This window comes from Hippopotamus amphibius, chromosome 2 (genome assembly GCF_030028045.1).
Source record: "Hippopotamus amphibius kiboko isolate mHipAmp2 chromosome 2, mHipAmp2.hap2, whole genome shotgun sequence".
NCBI lineage: Eukaryota > Metazoa > Chordata > Mammalia > Artiodactyla > Hippopotamidae > Hippopotamus > Hippopotamus amphibius.
In genome coordinates, this window is record NC_080187.1 from 86,337,046 (window position 1) to 86,364,917 (window position 27,872).

The following is a 27,872-nucleotide window of genomic DNA, read 5'->3' on the forward strand; positions in this document are numbered from 1 at the left end:
ACTATAGGGTAGGGAATACTTAAGAATATAAGACTTCTAAAATAAAACATTAGAGAAGAAAACAATAAAAATGAGTATAAAAATTCACAAATTTTCAAATGTCTAATTCACCTTATTCGAGACTCATAGAAGAGAAGGAATTTGTGTTTTATATATATATATATATGAATTTGTTTTATACATATATATATAGGAATTTGTGTTTTATATATATATATAAAACAGTAAGTATTGCTATCTAGAATAAAGAATGCTTACAAATTAATGAGAAAAGACAAACTAATAGAAAAAAAAAAGTCAGAACTCAAAATCACATTAATCACATAATGGACTATTTGAATGACAAATAAGGAAATAAAAATCATCATAAAAAAATCATGTAGCTATGAATTAACACAAGGAAGTACCACTTACCCTTATCACACTAACAAACTGCTTAAAGGTTGTAGGGAAGCAGAAACTGATATAAAAATAAGAAAACAAATCTGCCAGAATTCAATTCTCTCAGTGGCTCAGTCATTCTCTGTCTGTGCACTAACAGATTTAATGTATATATTTCCTTAAATATCTGCAATGAATAGATTCACACACTCAGAAAGACTTATCCTTTCTTTTCTAACTTAATCAGGCACACATGCATGTACTCACAAACTCACACACACCTATGACACACATATCCATACTTACTATACTTTAATACATAATAAAATATATATTATTATATAGAAAATATACATTATATATTATATAGTATACATTATTATTATAAATATATAATACTTAATATCTATTTTAATAACTTTATATATATACATGTGTACTTATACATTCTTCTTAAGCATGTATACATAGAGGGACTATCATATTTACTACCACTAAAATTTGTTTGGAGCCTTTTCAACAAAATCTATGGTAAAAGAGAAACCTGAAATTCAATGGGAAAAAAGGAACAAAAACATTCTTAAGAGACCAAGAGAAAGCCACAAAAAAATATTATTTTGAAAAAAATTGATCAAAAAAGATATAAGAATATTATAAAGATTAATTATAGCTTTTATTTTCTATAAAAATAAAATTTTACTATAAATAAGGCCCTCTCAAGCCAAAGAAACACATATAAAGCACATGTGAGTATTTTTTAACTGTTCTGTACTTTTTTTAACATATTTTTTAAAGGACCTGGAAAATATAATCTTAAAACTACACTGCAATGAATTCTAGCTATATTTATAAATTTAAGCCCTAACTGAAAAAAGCCAAAATTAATAATTATAAATATGTTTTTTCAAAATATGTTTTATTTCAAAATGCAATAGCCTTTATTTTTTAATGATTACATTTTGGATAAGTATTTGAAGTCAGTTTCCTGCTTTGCAACATCAATTTTTAAAAAGCTGTGGGTCTTAAGTGAAGGAATATAAATTAATGCTAGTCCCCACTGGTGGATTTGAATATATAACTTGTTATTTAAAGAAAATAATACGTAATAAACTTCCTATAAGACGTTAGATACAAAATAACAGCACGGACTCCATTCTCATCACATACCTTTATTTTTGCATCAATGCTATATTTTTCTTTTCTCCAGTGTGCTTCCTGCTTCCTCAGTTTCTCCAGGTCATTTAGAAGGTCAGAGCAGTGGGTACTTAATTTCTCATTTTCCTCCTTCAGATTTTTTATAACCAATCTGTTTTGCTCTTCCTTATTCTGTACACACTCCTTAGTGTCCTGTAGAACAGTACCACATGGGCCAATAAACAAAACAAAAAAAAGGTGAGAATTAATCAGAAAATATAAACTGTGCAATTTTACCCTCACAGCACCTTCTTCTATATTTGATGGCCAAGGTCACCTGTATACTTTTATTGGCCTCTTTTCATGCAGGTGGATGGGTCATATTTTTTCACTGGATGACAGCTTTGATGAGTACACATTTGCAAAGAGCCCATTAATTGATCAAGCTGCCTTTGATGCTGTCCCCAGCTATTTTTGAGACCCACACAGACATATCCTCCCAGACCTGGGTTTTATCAATTAATAATGCCAGTCCCATCAGAATCTAATTACGAGAAGCCACATATTCACACTCCTACTTTCTTAGCTCCATTTCCATCATTAACTATTTATCTGAAAGTTATAAAGCTTAGAGTCTTTGCTTTAAAGCATCTTTCTCAGAGTTTTTGCATGTGAGAAAACTGTATGGTACAGCAGGGCCTAAGGCAATTTTTCCTCCAAGCTTGTCACTTTCTGTGCCACAAAGGCTGACAAAGCTTAAAGCAGGACTTCAAAGAAATAGTACTGTAGAACTATGTACAAGTCAACACACCTTAACTTCTTGACTTTTATCTTTAAATTTCTTCTGCAAGTCACTGAATTCTTGCCTTAAGAAAGCATTTTCTTCATCTACTGCAACCTTCCATCTCACAAGGTCATTTATTTCCTGTTTTAATCCTGATTCTCTCTATGGAAAAAAGTAAAATTACTGATGAGCTGGTATTTCTAAGAAAAAATAATTTTATGTAAAAAGTTTTAATTTTGATAGATAATATTAGAATTAACCACCTTTCATAATAACATCCATTATCATAATTTTCATTTCCTGTGACATGCCCAGAGATTTTCAAGTAAAATGTGCAAATATGGTAACTATTTACTAGTTTAAGATGAAAAACACATAAAAACTGGATACCAAATATTAAGCCACATACAGAAAGCAAACTTTTTGGATTTAGGTGTGTAATAGGGAAAAAACAAAATTATACAAAACATTCTAATTAGAGAAAATACACATGTAGCTAAAATAAGAATAACCCTCTATCTGAGTATCATTTGGAAGAAAACATTTTTTAGAGAAGTAATTACAGTTTTGTGAAAGCATAAACAATTTTAAAGAATGAAAAATGGTGGGGATTCCCTGGTGGGGCAGTAGTTAAGAATCTACCTGCCAATGCAGGGGACACGCATTCGAGTCCTGGTCGGGGAAGATCTCACATGCCGTGGAGTAACTAAGCCCATGCCCTGCAACTACTGAGCCCACGTGCTGCAACTACTGAAGCCCACGCGCCTAGAGCCCGTGTTCCACAACAAGAGAAGCCACCACAGTGAGAACCCCTAGCACCACAACGAAGGGTAGCCTCCACTCACCGCAATTAGAGAAAGCCCGTGCTCAGCAATGAAGACCCAATGCAGCCAATAAATAAAATTTTTTTTTTAATTAAAAATTTTTTTAAAAAGAGAAAAATGGCAAGTCTGTTTTGGTACCAAAATTATCTTGTTCTGTAGAAAGAATATTCAGAATATTAAAACTGCCATAATTTTTAACTGAATATTCTTCTCACCTACCAGAGATACCTAAATACCTAAATGGAGTATGTACCCATGACTCAATTCTTAGTTTCACTCTTCTCAAATCTTTACAGCTTTTCCCTCAGATAATTTACCCACTCTCTTGGCTTCTGGTCTCATCGCTACCCAATCCACAATCAAGCTCTGACTCTCTCCTAATTACCAATCCCACATTTCAAGTTTTCTATAAAATACCTCCATTTGAATTACCTGCTGCCGCCTCAAACCAACATGCTAAAACTGACATCCATGTCCTGATAACTCTTTACTAAACTTACTCAACTTTTGTCAACTGACTCATTTTTTTTAACTAATATTTGAAACTAGTATCTCCTAAATTTTTTACATTGTTTAATTTAGGATTTCTATTTTATTTAAACATTATTAAATTCATATTTGATATATGCTTTGTTATATTTTAACTTTATTATATATAGTAAGAACAACTACATTTTTTTTTTTTATTTTTATTGGAGTATAGTTGATTTACAATGTTGTATTAGTTTCTACTCTACAGTAAAGTGAATCAGTTATACATATACATATATCCACTCTCTTTTGGATTCTTTTTTCCAAATAGGTCATGACAGAGTATTGCGTAGAGTTCCCTGTGCTATACAATAGGTCCTTATTAATTATCTATTTTACATATAGTAGTGTGTATATGAAACTTTTATGTCATCTATGTGTATACTGGGTCATGAAATAAAATGTATTTTTTTCAGTGTGAGGAACATACTAATAAAACATTGCTCTCCATTATTTATATTTAGAGGTGACATTACTAGTTCATAGACTATATGCACTGCAAGAGTTCTCATAGCTCCACATCTCCACCAACATGATGCTCGGGCTTGGTAATTTTTTACAAATGAGGTATAAATGGCACCTCGATATAGTTTTAATTTTTGTTTCCTATTTTAATTATTAGGGCATATTACAGTGTGTTTGACATCAATCAAACAGTACAAAAACAGATACATAAGCACGGCCCATCCACAATTCATAGCCTATTTTTCTTTTTTTCTTTTTTTTTTCTTAGGATAGCCATCTATTGAACAAGTTTGGGTGCCTACTGTATGTCAGAAAATGTGCTCAGGGCTTTTAATAGGCCTCAAAAAAAATAAAACCTGTCTATATAGGTACAACTCTTCTCTTTTACAAAAAAGGAACTGAAACTTAGATAAGTTAGCCTACTTGGGGACACATGGCTAACTAATGTCTGAGGCAAGTTCAAGCTGCAGCAGACCGACTCAGGACCTGTGTTCTTAACTCAGGCTGTTGCAAATACCTGCCGAAAGCGGTCCCCTGTCTACTGTCCTTGAGCCTCCTATAAAGGGCTGTTATCATTTCTCACCTGGCTTCTGAACATAGCCTATTTTTCTATTCTCATCTAAGTCTTAGCCTCCTTCAAGATTCAACTTCCACCTCTTCCATGAAGCCTTCCCCAACTATCACAGTAATTTCTGCTATTTCTAAATTTCTGTAAATCTACATTACTCATTTGACACATATTACCGAGTCTTGCTGATTACCTATGTACTCACACTGTCTCCCAAACTAGATTATAGTAAATGCGTATGAATGAGATTGACACTGAATGATAAATTCAACTATATAAACACTAAGACTGTGAAGTATCTACAGGCCTATCCTTTGAAAGGAGAACTGACACAAATTGAGCATCCTCAACTATTCTGGAGATTATTTAGACTTTAGCAAGGTGAGATATTAGACCAAATGATTTAGGTTCAGAAGGGTTTGCCCATTAATGTGACCTAAACTCAATAGGAATTGACAATGTAAAAGACACCAATAGCAAGCCCTTTCATGAAAATTATTTAATAATTAAAATGCTGGCATTTGAGTGAATTCAGTAATCCACAGGACAAATATAGACTTAATTTTTTTTAAATATCTATCTATTTACTTATTTATTTTTGGCTGTGTTGGGTCTTTGTTGCTGCGTGCAGGCTTTCCCTAGTTGTGGTGAGCAGGGGCTACTCTTCGTCATGGTACATGGGCTTCTCAGTGCAGTGGCTTCTCGTGTTGTGAAGCAGAGGCTCTAGGCACGTGGGCTTCATTAGCTGTGGCACATAGGCTCAGTAGTTGTGGCACACAGGCTTAGTCGCTCTGCAGTATGTGGGATCTTCCCAGACCAGGGATCGAATCCATGTCCCCTGCACTGGCAGGTGGATTCTTAACCACTGCACCACCAGGGAAGTCCCAAGATTTAATTTTTAAATAAAAACATATAACACAGTGGGAACTTAGTTAACCAAAACTATCAAAATTTGATAATTAGAGAAATGATATTATATATTGTAATCATTAAAGTAATAAGTTAAAGATGTACTCTCAATGGAAGAGGGTTGATAAATTAAAGATTTGTTAAATTTTGTATAACTCAAAATAGTTTCCTAATAAAATATACCCTCAATGATCTAGTTTCTATAATGAAAGCACAGGTATATATAGTTACAATTCATTTATTCTGTTTTCCCTTTTTATTAAGGTATAGTTGATTTACAATAAATTATAAAAGTTTCAGGTATATAACATGATTAACGATTTTTAAAGGTTATACTCCATTTATAGTTATTATTAAAAATGGCTATATTCCCTGTGCTGTACGATATATTCTTGTAGCTTATTTCATACATAGTAGTTTGTACCTCTTAATCCCCTACCCCTATCTTGTCCCTTCCCCCCTTCCTCTCCCCACTAGTAACCACTAGTTTGTTCTATTTGTGAGTCTGTTTCTTTTTTGTTATATTCACTAGTTTGTTTTATTGTTCAGATTCCACATATAAGTGACATCATACAGTATTAGTCTTTCTCTGACTTACTTCACTAAGCATAATACCCTCCAAGTCCTAAATTTAGCTTCATGAAACCTTTTCAACAAACTTTTCTGGATAGAGCAGAGCACATTCTTAATGGTCTGTCTTGAGTTAATATTAAAATAGCAAATAGAACTCAGAGGAACCATAAAGCATAAAGGGTGACAAGAGATAGTATGTCTGGAACAAATAATTTATTATGGATAAGCCATTAAATGAATAATTCAAATAATAGTCAAAAGAAGTCTATAGAGTAAGAAGAGAATGATAGTGAGTATGAAGCAGGAAAAATAAGTGGGGTGTGGCGGCAGTGTCAGCAAAACCTAAAACTCTATCAAGCAATACTTTATCATAGTTAACATATTATTATATGACCTACTTTCAAATGCACATAAAAATTTTAATTCAAAACAGAGAAGTAATGAAACCACAACAACTAAAACAACGGTAAACAAGAGAAAGAGGAAGGGATAAGAGAATTAAATGTAATGGGAACCAAAACTTATTTCTGAGCTTCCTAGAAGGTAAGGAAAAAGGAAAATATAATGTTAAAAAAAAATCATCTAATTAAATACAATATACTAGGTTATTAGCAGCATCATGTTATCTAATGCAATACTTGAAGGAGAATTTATTGCAAGATTTACTTTATAACTAACAGTGACAAAGCTAAAGCATAATCTTACCAAAAGAAGTTATATGGAAATTTTTTACACTATTTTCAATAAAATATATTATTAGATTGTTCTACGAAAGTTTTTCTGCAACTAGCTAAAAAAAATGTGTTTTTGTAACTTTCTAGTAGTTTGACTAGATAATGATAGGGATAGAACAGGATAGTTAAACAGGTAGTTGCAGAAGTGCCAGTAGGGGACTTTAGATAGAGAGGGAAACCTAGGAAATTTTGGGAGATCACTGTAAGTTAATGATAGCTCAAGAAAGCTACTGGTACTTAGCTTCTTGGAAGGAAGCAAGCTTGCTTAGCTATAAGACCATAAATAAAAGCACGAGATATGCCCCAGGTCATTAAGTGGAAGAAGTATGTCACCACCCTTCTACTATGATAATCCTAGTTTGACCTCATAGGGTCAGACACTCTCCTGCCTGATACAAAGGAGAAGCCAGTGATATAAGCCTGATGTCTACTGAAAGAAGGCTGAAGAAGGTGGTCTTTTCCCCTCCCCTTTCCTTTGGCTATAAGATTGTAGCCCACTTAATCCTCAAGGCAGAGCCCCCTTGCCTGCCCACTTGCATCTCTTACAAGAATCCTATAGTAATAAATCTACTTCTTGCCTATCACTTTGCCTCTTGCTGAATTCCTTCTGTCCTGAGACAAAGAACCTGAGCCTCAGTAAGTCCAGACACCAGGTGAGTGATTCTAATTAAAAGACTGTGAGTTCAAGTCCCAAGGAGGGTTTTGGCCGGGTTCAAGTCCTGGCTGTGTGGGTTCAAGTTCCAGTCTGGGTTTAGGCTGGATTCAAGTCCCAGCCTGGATTCTGGCCAGGTTTGGGTCCCGGCCATGTGGGTTTAAGTTCCAATCAGGGTTTTGGCCAGGTTTGAGTCCCGGCCACGTGAGTTCAAGTCACAACCTGGGTTTAGGCTGGGTTCAAGTCCCGGCAGGTAGAATGAAGTTCCAATCTGATGTGCACAGTTTCAATAAGACTTAAATAAACTAATGGAATCGTCATTCTTAATTGTTACTCTATTCCACAGACTACAAGTTTGGAAAAGTGAGAGCTATTTAACATTATTCAGTGGAACAACAAGAACATAATGGAAGGACTTCTGGTTTCCAGTCCAGGATGTAGGAACTTGGAAGTTGTCTCTCCTTTTCAAGCAACGTGAAGAAAGCTGAACAAACTGAAAATCAACAACTCTTCTTAGAATTATCAGAGAACTGAGTTCATAAGGCAAACTGCTGTTCCAAAAACTAGAGAGACAGGAAGGTATAGAGAATCACAATTTAGCAGAGCAAAAACCCAGAAGCAAGAAAACTCCATGGGAACCAGTAACAGGGTAGGAAAACCAAATTTGCAATTAATGAATTACTGAAGGATCATTGTGGACATATTTGAGAGTTAAAATGTCTGGCAGGACTACTGAGCACACACCTGAGAAAACCATAATCCAAAAAGAAACATGTACCATAATGTTTACTGCAGCACTATTAACAATAGCCAGGACATGGAAGCAGCCTAAATGCCCATCAACAGATGAATGGATAAAGAAGATGTGGCACATATATACAATGGAATATTATTACTCAGCCATAAAAAGGAATGAAATTGAGTTATTTGTAGTGAGGTGGATGGACCTAGAGTCTGTCACACAGAGCAAAGTAAGCCAGAAAGAGAAAAACAAATACCGTATGCTAACTCACATATATGGAATCTAAAAAAATGGTAATGATGAACCCAGTGACAGGGCAAGAATAAAGATGCTGATGTCGAGAACAGACTTGAGGACATGGGGTGGAGGGGAAGGGGAAGCTGGGATGAAGTGAGAGAGTGGCACTGACATATATACACTACCAAATGTAAAATAGATAGCTAGTGGGAAGCTGCTGCATAACACAGAGAGATCAACTTGATGATAGGCAATGACTTAGAGGGCTGGGATAGGGAGGGTGGGAGGGAGGGGATATGGGGGGGAGATATATGTATAAATACAGCTGATTCACTTTGTTGTACAGCAAAAGCTGGCACAACTGTAAAGCAATTATATTCCAATAAAGAGCTTAAAAAAAAAGTCTGGGAGGGCCCAATCTTAGAGGAGTTCCCATAATTTCATGAGTTTTACATACAGGAGCACTATCAAGTTGCCACAGTGAAGATCAGAAAAAAGTCCCTTCCTGCTTTCTGCAGGGGGAGAGGGAATACAGACATTTTAAAATATACCCTAATTACATATTTCTTAAGAGGCCTGCCCTCAAGAGAAACTATTTTACCTGAGCCTGCTGGGATTTTACCAAAGACTAATCAACCCAGAGGAAGTAAAAACCCAACTCTAGCCTTCCAGTTTTTCCTAAGGGAGAAAAACTGAGAAGCACTTGTGAAGGTCAGAGCCTAGGGGGCACAAGCTCACTAAAGACTGAGACCAAAACATAAGACTATGGAATACTACCCCTCCCCCAGACACCTCACTATAGGTGTCATCAATAGGGCTTCCGAATAATAACAAGGGAACACAACTGAAAGAACTGTGTGTTTCAGATATTTAAGAAGTCTCTCAAGAAACCCAAATAAAAAAGGACACGAAAGCAAAGTTTAGCCTTTGCTAAACAAACAGCCTAACCCCTAGCCAGATAAACATAAAACCTCACACTAAAGGCCTGTTTTTCTCAGTACATTTTAGTCATTTGGTTAAATTTATGTGTCAACTTGGCTAAACCACTGTACCCATGACATCCAGTTTTTAGTCAAACATCAGTCAAGACATTGCTGTGAAAGTGTTTTGGTAGATGTGATTAATATTTAAATCAGTAGACTTTTGAGTAAAGCAGATAACCCCTCCATAAGGTGTGCCTCATCCAATCAACTGAGTGCCTTAAAAAAAAGGACTAATCCTCTAAGAGGGAAGGAATTCTGCCTCCAGAATGCTTTTGGATTCAGTTGCAATATAAACTCTTCCCTAGGTCTCCAGTTTGTAATGAAGAATTTAGATTTGCCAGCCCACAACTATCAACACATGGGACAATGCCTTAAAATCAATCTCTATCTCTCGATGTCTCTGTCTTTCTCTCATATTTTAATCTATCTACGTATTTCTATACATACACGCACACGTACACACACACACACACAATTAGTTCTGTTTCTCTGGAAAACCGTGACTAATAGAGACTTTGGTGCTATTTCGGCCTTCAGTCTTAAAATTGCAAGGATTTGGATTCTGCCAACAACCTGAATAAGCTTGGAAGCAGACTGTTCCCAAATTAAGCCTCCAGATGAAAACATAACCCAATCAAAACCTCAATTACAACCTGATGAGATAATGAGCACAGGAACCACCTAAACTATGCCCAGACTCCTGACCCACAGCAACTTAATAAATGTGTGCATTCTTTCAAGGCTTTATATTTGTTATATAGCAAGAAAAAAACTAATGTACCACAAGGCATTTTCCTATAGAATTTATACCAGAAAATGATAGAGAAAATGGTTATGAAACGTAAACATCAGAATTCTTGACAGTATAAAAAAATATAACCAACAATGCTAAGAACAGGAAATTAAGTCTTACAATTACTTTAAGTTCACTTTAAAATGCAGGAGAAAGGCTGAATAAGTAAAAATATGCTGATTTTCTCCTTTTTTTTTTACAGTGTGCAGTTGAGAGATACTATCTAAATTTTTCAGAATATGTTAGAATCAAGATGTATAGTGTTCAGACAAAGACAAATATCACATGATATCACTTACATGTGGAATCCAAAATAATGACAAATGAACCGTTTTACAACAGAAACAGACTCACAGACAGAGAAAACAAACTTACTGTTACCAAAGGGAAAAGGGAGGGAGGGATAAATTAGGACTTTGGGATTAAAAGCTACACAACACTATATATAAAGTAGATAAAAAACAAAGACCTGCTGTATAGCACAGGGAACTATATTCAATATCTTCTAATAACTTATAACGGAAAAGAATCTGAAAAAGAATATATATGTATACACACAAATATATAGCTGAATCACTCTGTTGCACACCTGAAACTAACACAACATTGTAAATCAACTATACTTCAATTTTAAAAAGTATACTGTTAAATATTATTTATATAATAATAAATTTAATCACTAGAAGAACTGATATGGACCCTAAACTTTCCAAATTATCAACAAACACACACACAAATGGAGAGAAGACACATATGCAGCAAATTTTGAGAAAAAAACAAAATACTAAAGTAGAAAGCATAAGGTCAATCAGAGAACAAAGATCAAATAAGTATATCAGATCTTATGCAGACAGAATAAACTTACCTTTAAAAAGGTAAGGATACATATACTGAGTCAAGACACAAAAGCTCAACCACATAGTATATACAAGAGATTCAGCTAAATATGCAATGATAAAGGATGAAGAAATATATAACAAATTAATTAAAAGAATGCTGGAAAAAGATAATAGTATAAGAAGAAAATTAAGATAATCTGAATGACTAAAAAAGTGAACAAGCTACAATAAATGTATTAAATTTTGTTATCTTCTTGATCCAAGGTCTCCACCTTCAACTAGAATTCTGTTAACTCAATTAAGTCTTCTTGTATTGTGTATTTTAATTTCCTTTTCCATTACTTCAAATATTTTGAAGTAATATTACTTCATTACTTAAAATATTTTGGCTAACATTTTTTTAAATGCTTAAATTTCTTTCTCTACACTGTTTAATTTCCTCATTTGTTTCCATTCCTTTGTTAGAATTCAGTGATTTCTTAAAATGTCATATACCATTCCATTTGTGTTGCTTACTAAAATCACTAAAAAATTTCATGATTGCTGAATTTAATATTTTTTCACAAACCCCATGTTTTTTGTAACATTTTACATTAACCACCTTTTGCTTCTTGAAACTCTCCTTTCCCAATGCATGACATATGATTTTATACTTCTCTCTTTGTACTTCTCTGAATAGTCTTTTCATCTCTTTTACTGAAATTTGGTCTTCTTCTCATCCGTTAATAATATTAGCAAATATCTAGTTCTCAAAATTCCTTCCTCTAACTGTAACATTAAAAATCTCTATATCAAGGAGAAAACTTCCCAAGGATTGGATCCATGCTTTCAGTAGTTTGCTTAAAAAACCTAAATGGAATTCCCACCAATAACTAAAACACAAATTTTCTAAAAGAAGCTCAAAAGTTATCATCACAGTTTAGTTGTACCTCTTATAATAACCTTCTTTCTGACAACAATGCCACTGCTCTCCTGGATTCTCCAGGCTGAAAACCTAACAGTCACTTTCAAATTACTGTCAAGTCCTTATGGTTCTAATTTATATATCTTTAATTCTTCCAAAACTAATAATCCAGGTTCATGTCATTACTCAGACTACGAAACAACCTCCTTACAGATCATTCTACTTTCTGCTTTCCTTTTTCTACTTGTATACTAGGTTATCCATTTTACTTTCACAGATTGCAGCTTAATTAAGTTAATGAAAAGCCTAGATAGATTCCTTTGGCCCATAAGTAAAGTTGAATTTCTCATTCAAGCAATCAAGGACTTTCCTTAATACAGGTCCAACATAACATTAGTCTTATCTCAGCCTACACTCCTACATATTATCTAGGAAACAAACTACAAATTTCAGTACCACCCAAACATACACTGCACTCCTACCTTCATGAATTTTGCCTGGTATTCACCATGGGTAAATCCTCCTACAATCTCTACCTATTAAAACCAATTGAATACCTTAAGACTCCTCCACAGAATTTAATCACTCCTTCCTTTGAATCTCTATACCATTCTGTTTGTGATTCTCTTATGGCACTTATAATACATTGGTTTTATTCAATTTAAGTCACACATTCAAAAATATTCAAAGAGCACCTATTATAATCAGGCAATACGGTAAACATTAGATGTTGGGTATACAAGGGTCTCCACCCTCACAGAACCTGTAATCTAATGTGTGAGAATATGGTTAGTAGCACCTCAATTTTATTCCCACCCTACTGCTCACAGAGACTTAGAAATCATCAAAGGTAAGAATTTTAGCCCTGAATTTTCCACAGTACCATCATATGATAATATCTACGCTTAATAAAGTGATTTGTTGAACTGAACTGAAAATATACTTGTAGAAAGTTATGAACATTGTTGCACAAAAATATACATCGTTTAGGCTTAGAAATGAAAGTCCCTAAAAAAACAAATAATGTGCCTAAAAACAAATAATTTCTCGCATAGGCATTTAATATTTTATGAGCTAAACAATTCTACTCAAAAAGTAAATAATGAGGGCCTTCCTAGGTGGTGCAGTGGTTAGGAATCCACCTGCCAATGCAGGGGACACAGGTTCAATTCCTGCTCCAGGAAGATCCCACATGCCGTGGAGCAACTAAGCCCATGCACCACAACTACTAGGCCTATTCTCTAGAGCCTGTGAGCCACCACTATTGAGCCCACGTGCCACAACTACTGAAGCCTGCACACCTATAGCCCATGCTCTGCAGCAAGAGAAGCCACTGCAATGAGGAGCCTGCACACCACAATGAAGACTAGCCCCTGCTCACCGCAACAAGAAAGCCCGCACACAGCAATGAAGACCCAATGCAGCTAAAAATAAAATAAATAAATAAATAAATAAATAAATAAGAAATTATAAAATAAATCTTTAAAAGAAAGTAAATAATGAAATAATATCTACACAAGCAAAGGCAGAAAAACAAATTTAGCAAAGAAAAAGGAAAAATATATTGTCTTTTAAGAAACTCAACATTTTTTAAAGTGGTATGCTATTAATATCTAGATCTGGTAAACTGAGCATTCCCTGAAGCATTTGCAAACTTAATGACAAAGGATATCAAAAAAAGTGGCAAAATCCATTCTCCCCCATAGAACAGACTTGTAACTGAGGAAGAGATTGCTCAGCATAGCTCTACATTTTCCCAAATCCCCTGAATCTTGGGGTGGCCATATGACTACTTTTTCTCAATGAGAAGTGGGTACAAATGATGTTTGCCACCTCTAAGTCTTAATGTTGTATCTATTAGGCAGCATAGCTTAGCCTAATTAATAAACCAGACATATGGCAATATTTTTCTATCTTTAAATTCATTTCGATATTGTTTGATATTTGAGTGGCAAATACAATTGCTTTCTTCTAAAACATACTAAGAAGTTATTTTAAAAATTTTATCATTATACCACCAATTATAACATTTTCTATAAGGAAAATACAATGCTGGAGAAGGTATAAATTTCAAATTTATATGTCATATAGGAATCTATATTCAATTTTAGAATGAGTTTATATCACGGAAAATAAAAAAATTATTTAATCTCTTATCTACATTAACTTCCACTTTTAGTCCTTTAATATAGCAATTTAATAACAATAACAACCTTACATGACAGTTCTCATGGTTGCTTAATTGGCTGGGAGGAAAATAGAGTTAGAAGTCGGAAGAGCACAGTTGCCAGAAAAAAACTTTCATTTAATCTAGAAAATATAGATAATTGAGCTTACAATGAGCAACGGGGTATAAAATGAATTTAAATATCATATCATGATATAGGCCATTCTTAAAATAAATTTCTTTTACCTTTATTTTTAAGAGGTTAATACTTTGAAAATGACTCCTGGAAGCAATGACCACGTGGATTTTTGTACTGATAATATACTGAGTATATAATTACATATAATTTAAAATACAGAGAAAAAGCTGAGGAATACTAAGCACACTTAAAAGAAAGCTGGAGTAGCAATACTCATATCAGACAAGATAGACTTTAAAATAAATACTACAAGAGACAAGGAAGTACACTACATAATGATCAAGGAATCAATCCAAGAAGAAGATATAACAACTACAAATATTTATGCACCCAACATAGGAACACCTCAATACATAAGGCAAAAGCTAACACCCATAAAAGGGAAAATCAACAGTAACACAACAATAGTGGTGGATTTTAACACCTCGCTTAAACCAATGGACAGATCATCCAGACAGAAAATAAATAAGGAAACACAAGCTTTAAATGATACAATACACGAAATAAGACTTAATTGATATTCATACGACATTCCACCCGAAAGTGGCAAAATACAGTTTTTTCTCAAGTGCTCACAGAACATTCTCTAGGACAGATCACATCTTGGGTCACAAATTAAGCTTCAGTAAATTTAAGAAAATTGAAATCATATCAAGCATCTTTTCCAACCACAACACTAAGAGATTAGAAATCAATTACAGGAAAAAAAACTGTAAAAAGCACAAACATATGGAGGCTAAACAATGCACTACTAAATAACCAAGAGATCACTGGAGAAATCAAAGAGGAAATCAAAAAATACCTAGAAACAAATGAAAATGAAAACATGATGACCCAAAACCTATGGGATGCAGCAAAAGCAATTCTAAGAGGGAAGTTTACAGCAATACAATCTTACCTCAAGAAATAAGAAAAATCTCAAATGAACAACCTAACCTTGCACCTAATGTAACTAGAGAAAGAAGAGCAAATAAAATCCAAAGTTAGTAGAAGGAAAAAAATCATAAAGATCAGACCAGAAAGAAATGAAATGGAGATGAAAAAATAGCAAAGGTCAATGAAACTAAAAGCTCATTCTTTGAGAAGACAAACAAAATTGATAAACCTTTAGCCACACTCATCAAGAAAAAAGAGAGAGGACTCAAATCAACAAAATTACACATGAAAAAGAAGAAGTTACAACTAACACCACAAAAATACGAAGGATCATAAGAGACTACTACAAACAACTATATGCCAATAAAATGGACAACCTGGAAGAAACAGACAAATTCTTAGAAAAGTATAACTTCCAAGAATGAACCATGAAGAAACAGGAAATATGAACAGATCAATCACAAGTAATGAAATTGAAACTGTGATTAAAAATCTTTCAACAAACAGAAGTCCAGGAACACATGGCTTCAATGGCAAATTCTATCAAACAGAGAATAGCTAACATCTATTCTTCTCAAACTCTTCCAAAAAATTGGAGAGGATGGAACACTCCCAAACACATTCTACGAGGTTACCATCACTCTCATACTAATACCAGACAAAGATATCACAAAAAAAAGAAAATTACACACCAACATCACTGTTAAACACAGACGCAAAAAAACACACAAAAAAATTCAATACTAGCAAACTGAATCCAACAACACATTAAAAGGATCATCTACCATGATCAAGTGGGGTTTATCCCAGGGATGGAAGGATTCTTCAATATACACAAATCAATCAATGTGATACACCATATTAACAAATTGAAGAATACAAACCGTATGATCATCTCAAAAGACACAGAAAAAGCTTTTCATAAAATTCAACACTCATTTATGATAAAAACTCTCCAGAAAGTGAGCATAGAGGGAAATTACCTCAATATGATAAAGGCCATATATGACAAACTCACAGCAAACATTGTCCTCAATGGTGAAAAACTGAAAGCATTTCCTTTAAGATCAGGAACAAGACAAGGGTGTTCACTCTTGACACTATTATTCAACATGGTTTTGAAAGTCCTAGCCATGGCAATCAGAGAAGAAAAAGAAATAAAAGAATTCAAATTGGAAAAGAAGTAAAACTGTCACTGTTTGCAGATGACATGATACTATACACAGAAAATCCTAAAGATGCCATCAGAAACTACTAGAGCTAATCAATGAATTTAATAAAGTTGCAGGATACAAAATTAATGCACAGAAATCTCTTGCATTCTTATACAGTAAAAATGAAAAATCAGAAAGAGAAATTAAGGAAAAAACCCCATTTACCATTGCAACAAAAAGAATAAAATACCTAGGAATAAACTTACCTTAGGAGACAAAAGACCTGTATGCAGAAAACTATAAGATACTGATGAAAGAAATCAAAGATGACATAAACAGATGGAGAGATATACTGTGTTCTTGGATTGGAAGAATCAATGTTGTGAAAATGACTATACTACCCAAAGCAATCTACAGATTCAATGCAACCCCTATCAAATTACCAATGGCATTTTTCACAGAACTAGAACAAGAAATTTTACAATTTGTATGGAAACACAAAAGATCCTGAACAGCCAAAGCAATCTTGATAAAGGAAAAAGGAGCTGGAGGAATCAGGCTCCCTGACTTCAGACTATACTACAAAGCTACAGTAATCAAGACAGTATGGTACTGGCATAAAAACAGAAATATAGGTCAATGGAACAGGGTAGAAAGCCCAGAGATAACCCCATGCACCTATGGACCTAATATATGACAAAAGAGGCCAGAATACACAATGGAGCAAAGACATCCTCTTCAATAAGTGGTGCTGGAAAACTACACAGCTACTTGTAAAAGAATGAAATTACATCACTCCCTAACACCATACACAAAAATAAGCTCAAAATGGATTACAGACCTAAATGTAAGGCCAGACACTATAAAACTCTTAGAGGAAAACATAGGATAAACACTCTTTGACGTAAATCACAGGAAGATCATTTTTGACCCACCCCCTAGAACAATGAGAATAAAAACAAAAATAAACAAATGGGACCTAATTAAAATTTAAAGCTTTTGCACAGCAAAGGAAATCATAAACAAGATGAAAAGAAAACCCCTAGAATGGGAGAAAATATTTGTAAACAAAGCAACTCACAAAGGATTAATCTCCAAAATATACAAGCAGCTCATGCAACTCAATATCAAAAAAACAAACCCAATCCAAAACTGGGTGCAAGATCTAAATAGACATTTCTCCAAAGAAGACATGCAGATGGCCGAGAGGCACATGAAAAGATGCTCAACATCAATAATTATTAGAAAAATGCAAATCAAAACTACAATGAAGTATCACCTCACACTGGTCAGAATGGCCATCATCAAAAAATCTGGAAGCAATAAATGCTGGAGAGGGTGAGGAGAAAAGGGAACCCTCCTGCACTGTTGGTGGGAATGTAAATTGGTACAGCCACTATGGAAAATAGTACGGAGGTTCCTTAACAAACTAAAAATAGAACTACCATATGACCCAGCAAACCCATAATGCATAAAGATACATGCATCCTAATGTTCACTGCAGCACTATTTACAATAGCCAGGACATGAAAGCAACCTAAACGTCCATCAACAGAGGAATGGATAAAGAAAATATGGTACATATATACAATGGAGTACTACTCAGCTTACTCAGCCATAAAAAGAAATGAAATTGGGTCATTTGTAGAGACCTGAATGGACCTAGAGACTGTCATACAGAGTGAAGTAAGTCAGAAAAAGAAAAACAAATACATATTAACACATATATGTGGAATCTATAAAAATGGCATGGATGATCTTATTTGCAAAGTAGAAACAGAGGCACAGACGTAGAGAACAATTATGGATACCAAGGGGGAAAGAAGGGTGGGAAGAATTGGGAGATTGGGATTGACACATATACACTATTGATACTATGTGTAAAATAGACAACTAATGAGAACATACTATATAGCACAGGGAACTCTACTTAATGTCCTGTGGTGACCTAAACGGGAAGGAAATCCAAAAAAGAGTTGATATATGTATATGTATAGCTGATTCATTTTGCAGTATATTAAAAACTAATACAATATTGTAAAGGAACTATACTCCAATAAAAGTTAATTTTAAAAAATAAGAAAATAAATAAATAAATAAATAAATAAATAAATAAGATAGTTACATGTAATTGTATAATTACAATCATAGTATTACATAATTTGAAAATGCAAGTTTTCAAAAGATCAAATAGAATCATCCAAGTTGTTGCTAATTTTTTTTACAAATTAAAACATTTAAAAATGTCATTTTCAGAAGTGATAGTTGCTAATAATAAAAAGCAAATTTCAACAAAAAGTGAGTAATTGATAGTTACTACTATAAAATTACAACACCATCTTAAAAGTTTTAATGTATAAATAACATATACTATTAATTCAGAAAACAAAGAATAATTGACTAAAGTACAATACTAGATTGACATAATAACCGTGATATTCTTTATGAACATTATTGTAAATAAATTAAAAATATTTGTATAGACCTACTACTTGGAACAAATATCATAAATTTAGTATTTTCTGTTGTAATACCAACCTGTTCCAATTCTTGTATTTTAGCATCCTTGACTTGCAGAATTTCTAAAACTTTTCTGTCTTTAGCTTCAGACTTCTGTTTTTCTCTAGAAACAAAAAATATATGTATTGAAAGTTTATTCATCATAATTGGTAGCCAATTCTTTAAACTGTCACATCTTAATAATGAGGGTCACATTAAAATATAAAATATTAAATTATCTGAGGTTGACAGCCCCTTCAGAATTAATCAGAAACCATATGGTAAATGACAACAACTTACAAGTGCTGACAACTAAGACAACTTCATACTAAAAAAAATTTTTAGTTTTCATGTTTAGATGCATTACAAAACATATTTAAAACATTTAAAATTGATTGCAACAGCCACGATATCATAAATTTAAAATAATTACTGAATGTTAATATGCTCTTGTTAATATAAACACTTTATATATGCAATTATGTTAAGAATAAAATATTTTTTAAGTAAAAGACTCAAAAGAGAGAATGCTAGAGATTTACTAATAACCAACATTAAATAAATGGCAGGGGGAGACTTCACTCCTGGGCCCATGGTTAGAACTCGACACTTCCAATTCAAGGGGTGCAGGTTCAATCTCTGGTCACAGAATTAACATCCCACATGCCACGGGGCATGGTCAATAAACAAATAAATGGTGAGAAATTTATTGGACACTCAGTTGTATTTTTTTAAACTTTAAAAATAGGTAAAATAAGTAGAAATCTGTACCTAAATCACTCACGAACCACAAAGTGTACAGGTAGGAAGAAACAAAAAACCCTCACTTGAGAAAGAGTGAGATAAAGCAAAAGGCTTTAGAAGGCACAAGGGGATATTAGAATTAAGAGACAGCGATCATAAAAGCATACCACTGCTGGTGACCAAGATGGCAGAGTAGGAAGACCCTGAACTCACCTCCTTCCATGGACAATACCAAAGGTACAACTACTTATGAAGAGACTATTTATGAGAACAAACTGAAGACTAGCAGAAAAGATATTCTACAAATAAAGACATGAAGAAACCACAATAAGATAGTTAAGAGGGGTAGGGAGACACAATATAGTCAGGATCCACACTCCCAGATAGGCAGCCCCCAAATGAGAGGATAATCATAACTGTAGAGGTCTTCTCCGAGGAGCAAGGAGTCTGAGTGCCACATCAAGCTCCCCAGCCCAGATATTCTACAACAAGAAGATGAGACCACAGAACACCTGGCTTTGAAAACCAGTGGAGTTCATGTTTGGAAGAGCTGGAGAACTATAGGAAACAGATTCCACTTTTAAAGAGCATGCACAAAATCTCACACAGTCTGAGTTCCACTGCAGAGGCAGTAGTATGAAAGGAGTCTGGATCAGATCCACTTGCTTATCTAGGAGAGCCTCCTGGAGAGGCAAGAGGCAACTGCAACCTCCTCCCACCCCCACTTGGGGACAAGAGAGATGCTGGCGGCAGCCATTTGGGGGATCTGTCCTACTGTGATAACAGCAGCACTGGCAAGCACCATTTTGGAATCCTCCCTCTACCTATAAGCACCAAGGGACTTCCCACCCACCTGTGGGCTAGCACCAGCTGAATATCACCCCAGGCTGCCACACAAGGACCCAGCCCCAGGCCCCCAGGACGTACAGACAATAACACAGGAAACCAACTCTTTTCTCCAGCAGGTCCACAGCCACTACACAAGGCACAGCCTCACAGCCAAACTGGGCCAGGGGCCAGCTCCGCCTAACAACATATCCACAGTAGTTGGCCCCACCACAACAACCACAACAGAAGGATACATGCTGTCAACATAAGGCGAACACCCAGGACATACAGTTCTGGTGATCAGAGGGGACTATGCTATCTCAAGGAATGTCTCCTACATAACACTAAGATTGGGAAATGTAACTGACTGACCTAACACATAGAAATAAACATAGAGAATAGGGCAAAATGAGAAGACAGAGAAATATGTTCCAAAGAAATAAGTAACACAAAACCTCAGGAAAAAAGAACTAAACAAAGTGGAGATAAACAATCTACCTGAAAAAGAGTTCAGTAATAATCAAAAAGAGGTTCACTGAACTGGGGAGAAAACTGGAAGAACACAGTGAAGATTTCTAAAAGAGTTTTAAAATATGAAGAAAAACCAAACAGCACTGAAAAATACAATAACTGAAATAAAAAATCCAGTTGAAGGTATCAACAGTACATTAGATGATACAGAGTAACAGATCAGCACCTGTAAGACAGAGTAGTACAAATCTTCAAAGCAGAAAAAAGAATTTTTATAAAGGAAAATAGCTTAAGAAACCTCTAGAACAACATCAAGCATACTAATGTTTGCATATAGGAGTGCCAAAGGAGAAAAGAGAGATTGAAGAAACAATACCAGAAAAAATCCTTAACCTCAGGATTGAAAGAGACATCCAATTCCAGGAATCACAGAGACTCCCCAAAAAGATGAACCCAAAGAGGTCCACACCAAGACACATCATAATTAAAATGGCAAAAATTAAAATTAAAGAGTGACTCTTACAAGTCTGCTTAGTAAGAGAAAAGCAACCAGTCAAGTACACAGGAACTAACATAAGTCTATAAGCTGACTTTTCAGCAGAAACCCTGCAGGCCAGAAGGGAGTTACACAATATATTCAAAGTGATGAAAAGAAAAAGTCTATGACCAAGAATACTCTACCTGGCAAGGCTATCATTCAGATTTGAAGGAAACATAGAGTTTTATAGACAAGCAAATGCTAAAAGAGTCAGCACCACTAAGAAAAGTTAATTTTAAGCAGAACAAAAAAAAAAAAAGGCCACAACTAGAAATATGAAAATTATGAAAGGAAAAATCTCACTGGTAAAGACAATCATACAGTAAAGGTAGTAGATCAGTCACTGATAAAGCTAGTAGGAAGGTTAAAAGACAAAAGTAGTAAAATCATCTACATCCATACTAAGTAATTGTAACAATAAGTAAAGGATACAAAATACAAAAAGGAAAATATGACATCAAAAACATTAAATATGGGGATGGGTAGAGTAAAAAATGCAGGCTTGTTAGAATACATTGAACTTAAAGAGATCATCAACTAAAATTAATCACATATATATAGGTTGTTACATATGAACCTCATGGTAAATACAAATCAAAAACCTATAACAGATACACAAACAAAAAAGAGAAAGGAACCCAAACATAACAGTAAAGATAGTTGTCAAATCATAAGGGACAAGAACAAAAGAAAAAGAAAAGAATGAACAAAAAAGAACTACACAAACAAGCTCAAAACAATTAACAAAATGGCAATAAATACATAGCTATTAAATAATTACTTTAAATGTAAATGGACTAAATGCTCCAATCAAAAGACAAAGAGTGGCTGAATGGATACAAAAACAAGTCCTATATCTATGCTGCCTAGAAGAGATTCACTTCAGATCTAGTCATATACAGGCTAAAAGTGAGGGGATGGAAAAAGGAATTCCATGCAAATGAAAATAAAAAGAAAGCTGGGGTAGCAATACTTATATCAGAAAAAATAGACTTTAAAGTCTGTAACAAGAGATAAGGAAGGAAATAACATAACAATCGAGGGATGAATCCAACAAGAAGATATAATAATTGTAAATATATACGCACTAAACATCAGAGCATCTAAATACATAAAGCAAATATTAAGAAACATAAAGGGAGAAACTGACAATAACACAATAATAGTAGGGGATTTCAACATAGCACTTACATCAATGGACAGATCATACAGACATAAATCAATAAGGAAACACTAGCCTTAAATGACATATTAGACCAGATGTAATTAAAAAACATTCCATCCAAAACAAACTCACTAAGAAAAAAAGAGAAAGGGCCCAAATAAATAAAATCAGAAATGTCAAAGAAGTTAAAATCAGCACCACAAAAATACAAAGGATCATAAAGGTTAATGTGAACAATTATATGCCAATAAAATGGACAACCTGGAAGAAATAGCAAATTCCCAGAAATATACAAACTCCTAAGACTGAATCAGCAAGAAACAGAAAACAAAAACAGACCAATTAACAGTAATGGAATTCAATCAGTAATCAAAAAACTCCCACAAAGTCCAGGCTCAGATAGCTTTACAGGTGAATTCTAACAAATATTTAAAGAAGAATTAACACCTAGGCTTCTCAAACTATTCCAAAAAAGCTGCAGAGGAAGGAATGCTTTCATACTTATTCTATGAGGGCAGGATCACCCTGATACCAAAACCAGACAAAGACACTCAAGAGAAGAAAGGAAAGAAAGAAAGAAAGAAGAAAGAAAGAAAGAAAGAAAGAAAGAAAGAAAGAAAGAAAGAAAGAAAGAAAGAAAGAAAGAAAGGAAGGAAGGAAGGAAGGAAGGAAGGAAGGAAGGAAGGAAGGAAGGAAGGAAGAGAGAGAGAGAGAGAGAGAGAGAAAGAGAGAAAGAGAGAAAGAGAGAAAGAGAGAAAGAGAGAAAGAGAGAAAGAAAGAAAGAAGAAAGAAAGAAAGAAAGAAAGAAAGAAAGAAAGAAAGAAAGAGAGAAAGAGAGAAAGAGAGAAAGAGAGAAAGAAAAGAAAGAAAGAAAGAAAAAGAAAGAAAGAAAGAAAGAAAGAAAGAAAGAAAGAAAGAAAGAAAGAAAGAAAGAAAGAAAGAGAAAGAAAGAGAGAGAGAGGGAGGGAAAGAAAAAAGAAAATTAGAGGATTTGTTGTTGAAAATCCTCAACAAAATATTAGAAGACCAAATTCGACAATACATTAGAAAGATCATACACCATGATCAAGTGGGATTTATCCCAGGGATTCAAGGATGGTTCAATATCCACAAATCAATGTGATACACCACGTTAACAAACTGAAGAATAAAAATCATATGATCATTTTAGTAGATACAGAAAAAGCTTTCAACAAAACCCAGCACCATTTATGATAAAAACTCTCCAGAAAGTGGAAACAGAGGGAACTTACCTCAACATAACAAAGGCCATACATGCAAACCCACAGCCAACATAATACTCAAAGGTAAAAAGTTGAAAGCATTTCTTCTAAGATCAGGAACAAGACAAGGATGCCAACTCTCACCACTTTATTCAAAATAGTATTAGAAGTTCTAGCCACAGCAAATCAGGCCAGAAAAAAAAAATAAAACAAATCCAAATTTGAAGATAAAAGTAAAACTGTCACTGTCTGCAGATGACATGATAGTATAGAAAATCCTAAAGAAGCTACAAAAAACTATTAGAACTAATAAATGAATTCAATAAGTTGCAGAATACAAAATTAATATATAGAAATCTGTTGTATTTCTATATACTAACAACAAACTATCAGAAAGGGAAATGGAGAAACAATCCCATTTACAATTGCACCTAAAAGAATAAAATACCTAAGAATAAATCTAACCAAAGAGATAAAAGACTTATACTCTGAAAACTATAATACACTGATGAAAGAAATTTAAGGTGACCCAAACAGATAGAAAGATATACCATGTTCTTGGATTGGAAGAATCAATGTTGTTAAAATGACCACATTACCCAAGGCAATCTACAATTCAATGTAATACCTATCAAAATGCCAATGGCATTTTTCACAGAACTAGAACAAATAATTCTACAATTTGTATGGAAACACAAGAAAGCTCTGAATAGCCAAAGCAATCTTGAGAAAGAAGAACAAAGCTGAAGGTATCATACATACTCCCTGATTTCAAACTGTAATACAAAGCTATAGTAATCAAAACAACGTGGTACTGGCACAAAAACAGACACATAGATTAATGGAACCCTAAAATAGAGAGCCCAAAAATAAACCCACACTTATATGGTCAATTAATCTACAACAGAGCAAGGAATATACAATGGGGAAAAGACAACCTCTTCAATAAATGGTTTTGGAAAAATTGGACAGCTACATGCAAAAAAAAAAAAAAAAAGGCAAAATGGACCAAATTGTCACACCATTAAAAAAAAAAAATCTCAAAATGGATTAAAGACTTAAATAAAAGACCGAAAACCATAAAACTGCTAGAAGAAAGCCTAGGCAGTATGCTTTCTGACATCTGTCACAGCAATATTCTTTTGGATTTGCCTCCTCAGGCAAGAGAAACAAAAGCAAACTAAATAAATGGGACTACCTCAAGCTAAAACACTTTTGCACAGTGAAGGAAAACAATCAACAAAATGTAAAGGCAGCATACTAAATGGGAGAAGACATTTACAAACAGTATATCTGATGATAAGAGATTAATATCCAAAATATACAAAGAATTCATACAAGTCAACATCAAAAAAAAAAAAAAAAACCTGATAAAAAATGGGCAGACGACCGGAACAGACATTTTTTGAAAGAAGGCATACAGATGGCCAACAGACACATGAAAAGATGCTCAACATCACTAATCATAAGGGAAATGCAAATTAAAACCACAATTATGTATCACCTCACACCTGCCAAGATGGCAATCATCAAAAGACGACAAATAACGAGTATTGGTGAAGATGTGCACTGTTGGTGGGGATGTAAATTGGTGCAGCCACTATGAAAAACAGTACGGAGGTTCCTCAAAAAATTTAAAATAGAACTGCCATAATGATCCAGCAATTTCACTTCTGCGTATTTATCCAAAGAAAACAAAAACACTAGTTCAAAAAGATATAAGCATACTAATGATCATTATAGCATTATTTACAGTAGCCAAGGTATGGAAGCAACCTAAGTGCCCATCAATAGGTGAATGGATAAAGAAAATGTGGTATATATACACAATGGCATATTTCTTAGATATAAAAAATGAAATCTTGCCATTTGCAACAATATGAATGGATCTAGGAGGAATTATGCTAAGTCAGTCAGACAGAGAAAGACAAATACCATATGATCTCACTTCTATGTGGCATATGAAAAACAGAAGAAGAAAAAAAAAAAACAGAACAAGACAGAAGACTCATAGATACAGAGAGTAGTTGCCAGAGAAGAAGGGGGAGGGAAATAAGTGAAGTGGATTAAGAGGTACAAACCTTCAGTTATAAAATAAATAAACTGCAGGGATGCAACAAACATGATAAGGAAGAGGGTCAGTAAAAGTATAACTTTGTATGGGGACAGCTGGTTACTAGACTTATCATGATCATTCCATAATGTATATAAAAGTCAAATCACTATGTAGTCCACCTGAAACTATTATAATATTATATGTCAGGTATATTTCAATTTAAAAAAAAACAAAGAAAAGCATACCACTAGTTAAAGGAGATAAATGCAGATGGCATAATAATACTTTAAAAAAGTTTTAATTAGACTTCCAATAAGTTAGCATCATAAGTTCACACTTTGAGGCTCTTCCCTATTCTCTAAATTTATCGTATTAATAGAAAAACATAAGGGAAAAAATTAAGGAGACACAGCCACATCTGAGGATCACAAACTAAACAGAACTGCAATGCTATAAATGGGGATGAAGCTGTTGTCTGCTGTCCAAATCCAGATGCAGGCTAAGGGGGAAAGGAGGCGGGCTCCTGGGAATAATAGGGAATAAACACGTCCTGCTCAATAAGTAGAAGCATAGCCAGGCCCACTGTTTGAAATTAGAGACTGGGGTGGAACTCCCACCTGAAAGAACTTCTGCCCATCCTTGCCTGAAACTAAGGCTTACACAAAAGTCTAAAAAGGCAAAAGTTTCCAGATACAGCATCCAATCACAAGCTGAGCCAAAGCACCTCACAGTTCATGTACTAAGTATAGTAAATCCTCTGTTACTGTTGCCTAAAAGCCCCAAACTACCAATAAAAAACCTATTACAGGGTGGGGGATTGCGGTGAGGGTGACAATTCAGTGACACGAACAAAATTTCTAAAGAGTAAAAAGCATTAGAAAAGGAGGAGTAATAAGGAAAAGGGAGGACAAGAAAAATAACAGCAACCCTCCCACACAAGACATGACCACAAACAAATCCAAAACACATCAAGAAAAAACATACTCTACACACAAACACAACACATGCACACACTAACTCAATAATCCAAAGAAGCAATCATTCTAGACAAAATGAAAACATCAGAACACAGTGAAAAAGATTTTAAAACAAGTATCTTTAAAGACATAGAAGAATGACTAAAATGAAAAACAAAAACAAAAAATAAAAGAACAAGTGGATCTAACAAATCTGTTAAAAACGTTGAAAATAAAATTTATGATCAATGAATCAAAAAACAATTAAATGGACTAAGCTCAAAACAGACACAAAAAAAGGAATTAGTGAAATGGAGGATAGTTATGAGGGATTCATCCAGAATACTTCATAGAAAAACAATGAGATTAAAAATATGAAAACACAGTTAAGACGTAGGTTTCAACTGGGATACTCCAACATATACCTAAAGAGTTCTAGAAGTAGATAATAGTGGGATAAAGATAAAGCAATATTTTTAGGACATAATTGCTAAAAATGTTACAGAAATAGTTCTCAGACTAAAAGAGTACCTACCAGAATAAATACCTCCCCAAAATCCATACCTATATTCCGTCAGTATTTACTGCACAATTATTATATGACAGGCACTATCTTAGGACCTAGGGATACTGCAGTGAACAAAATAAACCAAGTGGTTGCCTTCATGGAATTAATATTCCTGTTTATGGATACTGAAAATGAATGATATATAAGTGAATACCTAATATGTTAGTTGGCTATAAGTATAATACGGACAATAAACTAGGGTAACAGAGAAAGAGATGCCTAGTGTTAGAGAACTGGGGAGTAAAAGGAAGCATGCATGTTGCTATGGAACAATTAATAAATAACTGTCCTTAAAGGTGGTATTTGGTAGAGACTTAAAGGAAGGAAGTGAGACTCTTGGAGCTCTCATGGAAGAGTTCCAGGCCACGGAACCCA

General features: G+C 34.2%; 1 protein-coding gene across 3 annotated transcripts in view; it reads right to left on the minus strand.

Annotated features, from left to right (window-relative positions):
* The window catches only part of CNTLN (centlein), a 324,043-nt gene that overhangs the window by 227,287 nt on the left and 68,884 nt on the right, over window positions 1-27,872 (minus strand). The window contains exons 3-5 of one of the 3 annotated variants that reach the window (XM_057720970.1): window positions 18,988-19,072; window positions 2,327-2,461; window positions 1,549-1,728 (exon numbers count right to left, since the gene is read on the minus strand). The exons of 1 other annotated variant lie outside the window; for it this stretch is intronic. In XM_057720970.1, coding sequence (XP_057576953.1) covers window positions 1,549-1,728; window positions 2,327-2,461; window positions 18,988-19,072 — 400 coding nt within the window. The remainder of the gene's footprint in view (window positions 1-1,548; window positions 1,729-2,326; window positions 2,462-18,987; window positions 19,073-27,872) is intronic. One more of the 3 variants, XM_057720971.1, reaches the window with a different exon arrangement.